Consider the following 13,779-nt stretch of genomic DNA (forward strand, 5'->3'; position numbering starts at 1 on the left):
CTCATTACCCCATGAAAGAGTTTCAACCACAAAAAATAAATGTTTAACTGGAGAGGCTTCAAACTGTAGCCATGTTTTCAGCCTGAATGCCACAAAGAAGTATTTTCCTTCAGTTGGAACACTGCTTTCCTGCAAGCAGTTCTGATGTCCGAGACAAAGCCTGAGACGGAGAAGATCAAAGATGAGATTAAGAAAAAAAAAAACCCTTCCAACAGCCATCTTTACCTTTGACTTCGTCAGCTGCGCATGTTTGATGAGCCCCTGGATGACAAGATCGGCAATCTCGCTGTGGACTCGCTCAATTTCCTTGCAATAAACATGACGTCAATGAAACATTAACATACTATTACAAGTTATCAATATTCACATCTTCTGAAATGCCATCGCTATGTTAATGTTTATTTAATCAGCACATAAATACTAAAATATGATTGTTTTATCCTTTCATACTGCACCTGCTTTTTAAATTTTCAATTAAATCTGATATGTATATGGTAGCAATTCACAAAGAAATTAAAAAATTTACAACGAGACAAAATAGTCCATACTGCATGAACTTTGGCCAGCATGAAGTGATTTGTGCTTAGAGAATATCTTTCTAGTCTTACTGATCACAGGTTTCTGTTCTTCACGAACTGGAAATAATTTGGGTATATTGTGCTATCCGCGAAGAAACCTAGCAAAGCAAACACGCTAAGCATATATTCACCCTGCTTAATGATGGCAAGACTGTGGCATGTACGCTCTCGTTGAACTTGTTGAGACCGGCCAATTCTAGCACATAACCATTGTGCTTGTTGTAACATAACGCTGTGTTGGGACTCTGGAAATAAAACAATAGACCTGTGTGACAGCCATTTCGATCTTATCCCCTGAATCCCTTTGATCATCTGTGAACTGTTCTTTAGGATGGCTCCAGACTGTGTGTATTCCAAGCCTCCCTTTTAATATTTTTATAATGTGGCTTTACACACTAAGGTACAAAAATTTGTAATTATTCATCAGGGCCTAATTTCACTAGCATAAGTGAAAAATTGGTGCTTACCATAGCAGGAAATTCTGTGCTTACGGCGAACATATTTCACGGGTTAGCGAGGAATTTTGGCTTGTGTGCTTGCGTACCAGTACATCCCGCAACTAAGGAGTCTGTGCTTAAAAGGTCGGCGCAGAATTTTTCTGCTAGTGCGGTTAGAGCACAGAGGAATTCTGTGGTAAGCAGTGCCACGAAATTGGGCCCTGGTACTAATTTGATGTGAAATTTCATGAGTTTCTTTTCTACTCTAATCTTTAAAAAATGAAGAGTTACATGTGACCTAACTTTCAATTTCAATATGGCTGACTCGTTCATTGAGAATGTTAAATAAATTACCTTCTTCAAGAAATGTTCTAAAATACAACATATCATCATCAGCTTCATTTGCAAGAAAAGTGATCACGTGCTGGGCAGACAATTGCCATCATAATTTTAACTTTCAGCAAAACTGTAGGACACATTACCATTTGAGCTGACGCCCTGAAATATAGACAGTTTCATCAGTGAAATTGCAGAAACCTGAAACTGCGTGGGTGGATTAATCGTGAATAAGAGTGGAGCTTTGATGTCGGTAGCGTACCTTAATGTTTCCATTGCCATCCTGAGCCATCTTCTTCCAAGCTTCCGCGTACTCCTTCTCTGTCTGTTACACATGAAGACTAACATCATTAAGATATCGGTACCTTTAGCTGTCCCCTTAGCTTAAAGTGACACTTTTGTTGCATTTATTTTTTCTCTCTAATGCATACATGAGCACTGATGACCTCATGTGAAGCCATGATAAATTGACTCTACCACCGTGTATCAATAATGGACCAGACAATGCAAGTACCACCTCTACGGACTTTGAGAAGAAGCAGCAGGGTATCTACATGTACTTAAACTGCACCGGAGACGCTAGAAATCTCCACTTGAAAATGTTAAATGCACCTCAAATGAACTAGTAATAAAGTGTCTTCAAGTTTAAGATTGGTCAACTCTTTTCCTGGCCGAGGAGAATGGGAACCATGGGGAGGGGAATAAACGTGACTCACTGGGCAAGAATAAGTCTCAACTCACTTCTTTTACCTTCAAGCTTTTACCCTTTGCAATGAACGGGTTTATAACAAAGCTACCAAAATTGACTTGTCTGTTAGTTTCAGTTGGGATGCCATATTAAAAAAAAATAATTCATCAAAGAAAAGTGACCAAAAATAAGCCTTTCTTGTGTTTACTCTCCAAGGAGACGTTTCTGACTCTGGTGAAAAGACAACAGAATTACATGTACAAATTAAAAGCACAGCAATGCAGAACATCCCATGATATCACAAAAATGAAAACAAATTCTTGCAGTACTGTAAATCCCAAAAAAAGGAAAAAAAAAAACCAGTTTGACTAATCAACTGAAGGGGCGGCTAAGACGTCTCTGACCCCAAAGGCTGATATATTGATTCTGACAGCATTCTTTAAGGTTCAATGTCAGTGATAAAAGTAACAGGTGCATAAGGCTGCAGTTCAAGCAAAATTAATGGCCCTTTAATGACATAAATTAAGCCATCAGCAATTTAAATCATATCAGATTAAAACGGATTCAGTACGAGAATTAGAATCACGTTTTGTTGTGCGCATAACTTAAGCTATCGGCAATTTAAATCATATCAGATTAAAACCGATTCAGGACGAGAATTACTATCACGTTTTGTTGTGCACTGAATGAATGTCAGCAATTTCAAAAACTCATGGTCACAAAAACATAAAATACAAACACGTACACGTATGTAGCTAGGGCAATTTGCAAAGTAAATTAGGGCCTCTTTTTGCCATTGGCCTTCAAGTTAATGCGGCAGCTCTTTTTTTTACATGTAATTCTATTATGTTCTAGACTTTTAAGTACAGGGGACAATTTCATAGAGCTGCCTAAGTGAAAAATTTGTTTTAACGTGAAAAAAAACCTTGCTTGACAAATCAGGTTACCGGCCAAAACTTCTTGTGGTGTTTATTGTTTTGGAATGGTTTTACCTGTCTTTTGGTTAGAATGACAATCAGATAGAGTTTGAGCTGATAACCATTGTTTGTTAAGCTAGGTTTTTTTGTGCTTCAGCCAGTTCTGTGTTTAAGCAGCTCTATGAAATTGGCCCCTGCAGTTTGCATGTAGTTAAACTGTAGGTCAAGTTTTCTACCTGAATATGCTAAGCCTGACTTATCTTAATTTGATCTCTTGTTGGTTACGTTTTGTCTGATGCAGTTTTTTGCGTGTAGTGCATTGCTGATGATCTTATGGACAATTACACAAACCAAATTATGAAAATTATTATCACAGTCAAACTCAAGTGCATGTCCATAATCGCGATCTACCAATTACATGATCTAAAATTAACAGCTCCCAACAGGGCAGTCTTCCGCTCTTTGGTTTTACCTATTTACCATCAATCTGCACTTAGGATTTTCCTTCCCAGTCTGAAAATCGATTAATCCATAATCCCAGCGGTGGTCAGCCACGTATGGTAATATGTATGCGTACGTGTAGGTACATGTGCAATGACGCGAGCCAACTCCAGTAATTGCCTAGTTATCCTGCGCCCATCAACTTTACCTTCAGCAGATTGGAGTCCTTGGATTTCATCTCCTGCCGTAGGCTGTCGCGGTGATGGACGACGTCGTCCAGGAAGGCGTGCTTGTGAACAGCGGCCTCCTGTAGTGAGTTGGTGACGCCGCACTCAAGGTTGTGGGCCAGATCAAAGTAATCCTGGTGGGGGGAGGAAAGAATGCACGTTCTCAGCTGAGTCACAGATAAAAATATTTGCATGATGATCTGCACATGCTTTCATGTCTCAAAACACATTTTTCCAATTGTTTGAAAACTCAAATTCCATAAATGGGGCTGGGTATGAAAGGTTTAATTTAATCTGATAAATATGACCTTTTATGAGCTTTTATGAGTTCTACTATTGTGGCAAAAAACACAAAAATAAAGCAAATTACAAGTACACTTAAAGTAACAAAAGACTGAGTAGAATTTTACATAATCTGCCGGAAACTCCATTTATTTCAATAAAGAAAAAACACTGTTGCTAAGCCTTAAATCAATATTTGCAAACATCTACATGTACATGTACTTTATCACATCCAAGGAAGTTTAACAATGGTTACTGTTCCACTTTTCTTGCACAACGGATAGACAAGAATAACTTTGTCATTTATTTTAGGGCCGTCTGATGTACACAATTTCTTGACCATAGGCACATATGTCTTGTGCAGTACATGTAAACCTTACAACGACATGAATTCACATCCCTTTTATAATTCCTGTAAATAAAGTAAAAGCTGCATTTTCAAAGTGACGTACCGACGAGACGACAGCATACTGTTCTAGAAGGTCCTCCCAAGCGGATTCGAACCAACGATAGCCACACATCCTGGGAAAAGAATGGCATAAACAACTAAATAAAGAAGACAATATCTGCATAAAAAATGACAATCAGAACTACCGGTATGTTGCTAACCCTGGCGGTAACAATGAAGTTATATATCACAGGGTTACAGCCTACATGTCGTTGTTTGCATATCATTTTACATTACAGGTATGTGTACTTTATTTTTTTCTAGTTTATTGGTAATAACATTTGCCTAAAGTTCCTGTAATGATGTTGAAAGTGTCTATGGAGCTTCCATTCGACAAACGATGCTTCTTGGGATATCCATCCATCAACTAAATACTCGTATGTACCATCGTTATCTCTTTATATTACATGGAAATGAAATGAGGTACAGGAGTGCTGTGGACCAACATTTTAGTACATGTACATAACAGACAGGTCATTCCACCAGGTTGAGGCACAATTTGTGATGGTGTCCTTGTTATGTCCAAAACTTTTACCACCTGTCATGACCTGTAGAGTACATGTAAGTCATTTACTCTGTAAAAATAACACTATGTACCTCTGTATTCAGCCTTGCAAGGTGTATAACAATGTCAATTTGGAATCCACATGCAGGGAAATAGCTGTTTATTTTTACCCAACCGTGTAACAATTGACACTGTCACACATTAGGCCCCAACCTCATGGAATGCGCCAGATACACGCATCTACACATACCTTGACTCACACATTCACTATAAACATATTCTTGATATTGCCTTTAAATTCAATGTACCGCCTCCTACCGAGATGAATCCCTCTGGGTTATTTCAGAACTGTTTACCCAGGGCTCGCCCCACAAGGGATTTGTTTAAGGAGTTTTAATAACACTTAACTGTGCCCCACTGGCACCAGAGAATTAAGTGAGGGGCCTTTTCACAGATTTCTCAATAACTAAACAGTGCCATGCTGGCAACAGCTGGTGAAGTGACCAGATTTTCAGGAAGAGCTTAAAAAAAAAATCAATGGTACATGTAAGAGGTTTTACAGACATTAAATCCTTCTTAATGTGTTGAAAACATAACCAAACTGTTGGCTCAAGGTAGGGGGGGAAGTGGTACATCATGTTTTTTCAGGGATCAGGTATTTCACAGTGATTTGGCAGTAAAAGCCTAGGTAGCAACATACAATACAAAATAATAGATTTCACACCAGACTTTCAACTGGCACGCATGTACATGGACCATCTAGTCATGTTAATGCACCGGAGCTCCACTTAAAAAGCTCGCTAAACTTGTCTTGTTGTCTTGTTTGCAGTCCGTATGAACCAGTACAGGTGCATGTACATCAAAACAACTGGTCTCAATTTAACAACCAATCCGTTGGTGAAGGTGTGATCTCAAACAATCCTGTTCCCAGCCATTTAAGATGCTCAAAATTCTTCAACGTAAAAAAAAATGCATGTGTTTCGCTAGCATGTGTGTCGGTCTCTTTCAATTCATACCGCATGTTCGGAAGCGATGTCTCCCGGATCTGATTGATTACACAAAGTCTCATCAGCAGGCCTTTGACGCAATCACAATGTAAAGGAAATTTGACTGACGTAAGTTTTTCAATGTGTTAACCTCACACAATGAACAGGGTTGGGACAAGCTGAAGATGTCACAATCGGAACATCTGGATTGATCTATAACAGCACTCGCTGCCACGGCACACAGAGAGCAAAACCTCTCACAGTCTCCACAGCAAATTAATATTCGCTTCACTCTATAATTAGCTCTCACTTTTTTTTCCTTTTTCGCCTACAGCAAACCAGTATCGCACACGAAATACACTGTCTTGGACCAAGGCAAAAAATTGGGAGGGTGGTGGTCAACAGGAGCCATTGCCCCCCCCCCCCGGAAAAAAAGAAGCAAAAGACTTTTTTTTAGAAAGCTATTTTACTCCTTTCCTTCCAAAATGTTTAAAAGTCCAATAAATCACGTAGCCTCATCCCTCAGAAAGACCATGAAAGGTAACTTGAAAAATTTTCCAAGTCTTCGAGCCCCCAAAAAACAAGTTTGCCCCTCCCCCCAAATTTGGTTGTGGATCCATCGTCGTCGGCTACCAGTACCTGGCAGAAGGGCGTACTTAGAAAACTGCTTTAATGTGGGTTATGTTGAAAAAAAAAAAGGCCCACAGTCCCACCTCCCAAGCACGTTACAGTCTGTCCTGTTAAGTGTGTGGTATCAGGGCAGGTCACATCAGCCCATTACTGCGCGCCTGTCAGCAGGTACGTAGCAAGGGACCGCTCCGCTGCATGTCTCTCGTTATTAATAAATCTCACCCATCTTTGCTGAGCGTCTGCTCCTTGAAGGATTCCACCAGTGACTGCAGGTTGATGGCAAAGTGCTCATAGATGACGGCGATCTGCTGGCAAAACTCGGCAACTGCAATCAACGAGAGCAATCAATCAGCTTGATCTGGCTCTCTAAATATAGGGAAATCACATTCATTCCATTAAACTAATCTCTACAGCCTACATTCCTCGTTCATCTTAACTCAACTGACATGTTTCCTTTCTGCTTCTTCAGAACAAAAATCAGACTTAAAAACAAAAAAAACAGAAAGAGCCTCGGGAAAAAAGTGATTCCGTCTACCTAACCCAAAATTTTAATCATAAGATATTTCATTCAAATAAGTCATAAAAACCATATGGTGGCAACCTATATTTGCTAAGTACATGTACATCATTCCGGATTTTGTTTTAATGTGTTTTATTTAATCTTTCAAGCTGGTTGATTTGAAAAAACACAGCCTGTTCTTGACCACAACAATCTGCTTTCTAAATTTGGATATTTTTATCCACTCAATCAGTGACTAGACTGTTTGACAGTGCCGATAAACATTCTATCAAAAGTATCAAATGACAGATGCTTGTTAACCTTCACCCACTAAAAAAAATTCGCAGAAATGTAACAAGACTTCAACCACCCTAATTTTTCTTTGGGAAACATAACTTTTTTTTTTATAGCCCTACTGAAAATTGTTTGTCCTCCAGGTTTATTTCCACCTACCAGCAATGATTGCTATCGCAAAACTCACATTTTGTTTACACGTCCAGGAACGGAAACAAGCCACTCTCACATGTATTGTGGAAGAACAATCACAGCCCGACAGCGCATTAACTCACCCAATGAGCACTGAATTATGCAAACCGCAGGTGCATGTACATGTTCATGAAGGTCGACACGATCCATTACCACATATCGTACGCACATCCCCAATTTTGGTTTTTCTCTAAATTATACAGTATATCACAATCAAAATCCATGACCTGCATGTCTATAAAGAACTGCTTCTAAAGGAAAGTAAACATGAGCCGTATTAATCAATACAGTCTGCTCTATTTGGTTTTGGGGTATGCAGGTACATACGGACATGTACTTTTCAAAATGTTTCATTTTTTAAAAGGAGAAAAAGTCCAAAACTGGTCATTATTTCCCCACTTTCCTAGTTCTTTTTGAATTTCCTTCCCGTACATACCAGGTACGCGAATGTGGTTAAATCTAATGATACATCTCAACAAGACAGCGCCATCTTTATGGGAAAAATCCTCGAGACATCAATTGACATGTACACTACAGACTGAGGTCAAGTGCTTGTACTTATAAAAAAAAGGACAAAAAATTGACAGAATTTTGGAACTTTTACTGGTGAAGTATATGTACATGCAAACATGTACCGGTATACGTGCAAGAACCGTACATCTAACGGTATGTGGAACTAATGAAATTACATACTGATGAATTACATTTAAAATAGAATACAGCATAATCAGAATGAGAAGAATAATTATAGGTTAACCTGAAATAGTTCAAAGATTTTACAGGTGTATGTATTAAATGTAAATAGGTAACAGTTTTTAGTGTCAATGTGAAAGTTGCAAACAGTGCCCCTTATGTTGTATGTTGTATTTCCAGTGTACATGTACCGGCAAATGTGCCTCAAGAACATTTTAATTTATGTCCATGCTGACCTTCATAAATAAAAAATGACAAAAAGGTACTGTGGGCTGCACGTAAAAGATTAAGCTCTTTTGAACATGGCCCCTAAGCTGAGTGGCTTAACCGTTCAAATATTTATCTCCAGTAAGTCCTTAATAAAATAGCAGCTTTTATGAGAAAACAATTTATCGTTTCTTCTGAGTGACACGTGTATATTTATCCTGAGAAAATGCTTGTTGTCAGTCTGGCCTGACAAACGAACCACTTGGCACGTACTTGTAGACGTGTTTGTTATATCTTTTCCCCTGGCCCCCACGAGCACACTGTGCAATGTGTCAGGGAGGGGTATTCATCTGCATAAATTCCTCAGGAGCAAGACGTCCAAGTTCACTTGCAGCTGCCGACGCCAAGACTCTCCGCCCGGTTACTTTCCCGTAACCCCCTGACATTTCAGAACGGAATCTAAAGACAGCCCCTCACAGCTGCACAAATATTCAACGTCTGCGGCTTTCATATCGCACCACTGCCTGCCGTTCAACTATTTCAAACATGTGTGCATGAGCATACCAAGCGGAAGGTTCCACGAATCTAAGGTACTATAAAGTGAAATGCATGGACATCATTAAATGTAAACAAATACAATAAAGTACTTCATACAGTACGCTTGTGTACAAAGAACAGGTACATCATTTCACTTGTTTGTTTAATGGGAAATGCAGATTGACCTTCGACAAAAAAATCAATTCACTTAAAGCTCACCTTGCAACGTCGACAATGACATTTTACAAGCATTGGACTTGTGCCTTTTAGAGCAGACATTAATGGTTTCTTCTGAAGGTTCTAGAATACACCTAAACATGTACATGTATGTTTGTTAGCATCGCGCTAGCATTATCAAGAGAGGCCTTACGATTTAAGGAGGGTGAAACCCCCGTCCTCGTATTTCAGCAAAATCATCACAACTCGGTAACAAACCAGCAAACGCTTGCAGTTTCCACTGAACATAAATATTGAAAATATAAAAAGCACGCCACGCTCCCAGCTCTCGGCAAGTTTGCCGATGCACCCATCCGTGTTCACTTTGTTCACAAGGCTAATTTATGCTCGGCTAATAACACATGTCAATGGTTTACCACCAAAATGCCATCTGTCTTGTCTTGACTTCTCCCCACCCACCAACCTCATTACAGTTTACACCTGAGGTCACTGCCTTCCTGCCACTTTTCAAGGTCTATGTATGTACATCAGAATACCAGCGGCTCAATTTTATCACAACACATTATCGTTAAGTTAAGGCAGTATCAGGCCAATTTCAGTATAATTTGTTTTTTTTATGGGGGTGTTTAATCCTCACTGACCATTATTACTTATTGTCCAACTGTCACCAGATGGTCAGTTTATTTCATTGGGGGGGTAGAGTAACCCTCACTGACCTTTACTTTTGTCTAACTAATATTTAAAAAAATTTATGCACAAAACGTAGGTGTAGATCTTGACTGTCTTGATTGTTTGGTGTTTTCACATGTAATGGGTTTCACGTTTCCTTGTACTGATGTAAGACACATCTCCAGTCTACTTGTACCAGTACTTGGGTAATTCCAGAAATTAGAGGTCTAAAAGTGTGACATTTTTGTGTCCCTGTTACAAGTGCATCTGACCTTTGTTATTTGACAAGGAAATATCACCGGAACTGTTTTCAAACTATTACTATTTATTTGGCAGGTGATTTGCATTAATTAATTCATCACTCTTGGAAATTAGAAATTGTGTTCTGAATTGTGCTCTCAATCACAAGATGTAATGTCTGCATGTTTAGACTTCTGTTGCCTGAAATGTACGCCCCGTTGGGTAGACCAGTAAATTTTCTACATCATGATGGTAAATGCGGATTTGGGGAGGGGGGCTAATCCCCCGAGACAAAAAAAGCACAAAGTTACAGAAAAGGGAAAAATACTAAAAATTAACTAGAAGTCAATTTAAAAACCAGATAGCATCCCACAGATTCATCTGTACACTATGTTTCATCATCCTTTCTGATCGTCCGCAAAAATCAGACCCCCCCAAAAGAAATCTATGGCCTGACCCTGGATCCGCCCCTGTGATGGCCATCCCTGCATCCATGTAACTCCATCACACCAATGCATTATTGAGTTGTTGCGTCATATTCCAGTGTGCCACAGTGAACAAATGAAGCTGAATCACTGAACTGGAAGCAAGTTTAGGATCACTGAACTGGAGGCAAGTTCACGATCACTGAACTGGAGGCAAGTTTAGGATCACTGAACTGGAGGCAAGTTCAGCCCCTGTGACCAGGGAGCCTTTCTAATTTATCAACATCATATCAGATGCCAGCCTCCACAACTGATTGACAACAGACTAATGCAACTAATGCACCCTCCGGTTTTAATTATTTCTTAACCTTACAAGATATATACATTACATGTACCGCATAGCTCTACCGACGCATCCAGGTTTTCCGTCCAGGGGGACAAAAAAGGGATTTTTTTTTTCTTCCATAAAGGAATCATCAACTTCCTCCCCCATGGTAGTAACGCCAATTTAAAAATTGTTCACACTTTTCTGTTGGATTTTACCACCTCACACTTGAAAGTGACAAAGATTGAAGGAAAAAAGCTAAATAATTTAGATTTTTGAAATGGATCAGTTTTAAATCGTTCAGAATGGTAAAGATGGACACAGAGTACACAATCAATTTATTTCAGACAGTAAATGTACTATCCGCCCTGAGCAGAAGTGCACCCAATTGGCCAAAGAAAGACAGGTGGTTACAAGCGGGTTCTTGCACATGTTCAGCATGCATGCAAAGACCATCAATGCCCGAATCAATTAGTTACATGTACTCAGCGTGCTCTGCCTCAAACGCGCATACACATGTACTTACGCACCTTATGGCATGCCTGTGTGGTGATCACCAAAACAACACGCCCTCTTTTGTTCCGCTCAGAGCGGATTAGACTATATATGTATAAAGAAATTATTTTAGGCCTTTTTATAAACACTCGCATTTGTTTACGGCACAAGAATTTTGGCAAAATTTGTTGGACCACCTCACACATGTCAGTACCCTGGGGGAACCCTGCTGACCGGTATCCCCAGTCCATACTTGTGCTGCAGCCTCAGGGTCCTGTATAGACATTCTACAAGTACATAAAAAGCACACACATACCTGTGCGAATCAGCCACTTTGAGTTAGATGTCCTCCCTATGTGAACTGATCGAGCCCGCGAATGTTCACTCACAGTACTGCCACGCCTTGACCCGGAAATCGAAGACATGACTCTTCCCAAAAGCACCGAAAATCCTGCCAAAAAAAATTGTTGCACTGAAATTTAAACAGTTCTTCCAGATATAAATTCAACACTCTTTGACTAGTCATAAAAAGACCAAAACTTAAGACTGCCATGGGGATGCTAACAATTATTTTGATGAAGGCAAATTCAAAATCTTTTTTTCTCTGAAAGGAAATTGCCATGATTGCAAGTGTGGGTGTTGGAAGCGATCAGCCAATCTGCATTATTGCATAATTACTCATAATATGGCTCCCTGTATAAGACCAGCTCTTCTCACCAAACTTGCCGAGCAGAGAACTTGACATTAAGCACTTTCAGATTGGCAATTAATATTCACAATGATCAGTTTAACCAGAGATTCTGAAGGGCATGAAGGGATTACTTCAAGTGACAGGGTGTTCTGTGATTATCCCTTGCAATAGTTTAGTAGCAATCAGAAAGTGATAGCTTCCTAAAATGTCAATTTTAGCTTTGAAAATGTTGAAGCATTTTAGAAAATACTTACAATTTTCCAGACCAGTATCATCGGGTTTTTGCACAGGGTGTCAAGTGATGTCCCCAGACACATATATAGAACTCTTTCCGTATTCTGCACAAGTTTGCTTCTTCATTTTCATGCCTAGTCATTTGTTTCCAATCTTGATTCTAAAATGGGGATTGGGCCTAACGTCTATATCACCTAGGCATGCTGGGTTGGAAATCAAACCTCCAACAGCCAACACATTGGTGAGAGCCGAGTGAGAGCTTCATCATACTCTAGATCATGGCCCTGCACTTTATTAAAGCCTCATTGACACGGGAGTCATCACGTTCAATCTTTGTCACTGCCACCCGTCAACATGGTCAAAGTACCAACTAAATTGACACCAGTCATGCCAGTCGACCATGCCACATCAACCGTGCCATGAAATGATGATGATAGGCCTACATCGTGTCACTTGGGGGTTACACAACAAGCCAGGCATGCCAGGCCCAGGGTTCTATTTTAAGCCCACCTGTGAGCGACTTACCTTGCTCCGTGTTTACAAATTGAGGACAGATAGATCGGTGCCACGATGCTGCAGCTGATTTAATACACAGGGCACTGATGAGCTGCCGACATGGCTGACTACGAATTATTTTGGCACGATCGACGTTCCTGAATCGTATAATCTTCGCTCAACTCCAGAAGGAAAATTTTAACACACCGGCCGGTCAACACTGCAGCAGCTAGCAGAAGACCAATGTTTATTATCATAATTGTATTCGGACTGTACCATTTCGATGTCGATATTTATGCTCTCGTGCATCAATGCGGTTCCTCGAGGCACTACGGACGCACTAGATCGATCCTTGCATTGCGCGCGCTGTAATCCCATTTGATGAACAGCGCCTCCTACTGGTGCGAGCAGTCCAAGCGTCGACAAAAAATAATAGTTAAAAGTACGATGAAGAGTTGAATTTAATTTATCATAACGTCAAAAAAAACCATGAAATTTGTTTTCCCATGTGCAGGATGTGATACAATGAAACACAAAAATATTTACACATAGAAAAGTAAATTTACAGAACATCAAAATTACAATTATCCAACAATAACCACGTAATAAGAAGAAATCGGGGATTATAGTAAAAAATGTCAGGGCTAAACAAGTTTCAAAGTACGTGTATTTTTTTCTTTCTTCCTTTTTACCCTGTTTTCTTGTTAATAGTAAGTGAATGCCAGCAAATCATGAAAAAGAAAGGTAAAAACCTTACAGGGGGTTATCTTTTGAATTTAGAGTTGATAAGAGGCAGGCATGAGGAATGACATTCTGGAGCGCTTATGTACTCCTCCTAATTTGATGAGAACAACTGGAGCGGATGGTTGTAATCTTGCATTATGTCTTAAAGCTTGGAGATAACTGATCTTTGAGGTACCAGCTAGTCACTTCAGAAGCTACCTAGATGACACGTTCCAGACCGTGTGACTGTCCACGACTCTGACATTGTCACACCAGACAGTAATAACTGATTTCAAAGCACTTTGATAAAAAAGAAGTAAAATGCAGGTAATGAATGATTTAAGCTTCCAGAAAAAAATCCTCTGGTTAGTCACTGACCTATTCAACCTTAGTGCTATTTATATACAG

At 39.7% G+C, this 13,779-nt stretch overlaps 1 protein-coding gene across 3 annotated transcripts in view; it reads right to left on the bottom strand.

Annotated features, from left to right (window-relative positions):
• Window positions 1–12,991, bottom strand: part of LOC110981176 (uncharacterized) — a 29,922-nt gene extending 16,931 nt beyond the window's left edge. For 2 of the 3 annotated variants that reach the window (XR_015423599.1, XM_022238520.2), the window contains exons 1-8: window positions 12,679–12,991; window positions 11,545–11,679; window positions 6,698–6,800; window positions 4,359–4,428; window positions 3,606–3,758; window positions 1,614–1,676; window positions 710–823; window positions 226–306 (exon numbers count right to left, since the gene is read on the bottom strand). Coding sequence is in view for 2 of the 3 variants with exons in the window: in XM_022238520.2 (XP_022094212.2) it covers window positions 226–306; window positions 710–823; window positions 1,614–1,676; window positions 3,606–3,758; window positions 4,359–4,428; window positions 6,698–6,800; window positions 11,545–11,653 (693 nt within the window). In the remaining variant the exon portion in view is untranslated. Of the gene's footprint in view, window positions 1–225; window positions 307–709; window positions 824–1,613; window positions 1,677–3,605; window positions 3,759–4,358; window positions 4,429–6,697; window positions 6,801–11,544; window positions 11,680–12,173; window positions 12,571–12,678 lie in introns of those variants that run through there. The other variant, XM_022238521.2, reaches the window with a different exon arrangement.
• Window positions 12,992–13,779: the final 788 nt, after the last annotated feature.

Source organism: Acanthaster planci, linkage group LG21 (genome assembly GCF_054643075.1).
Source record: "Acanthaster planci isolate LZ-2023a linkage group LG21, COTS_SCS, whole genome shotgun sequence".
NCBI classification, from domain to species: Eukaryota; Metazoa; Echinodermata; class Asteroidea; order Valvatida; family Acanthasteridae; genus Acanthaster; species Acanthaster planci.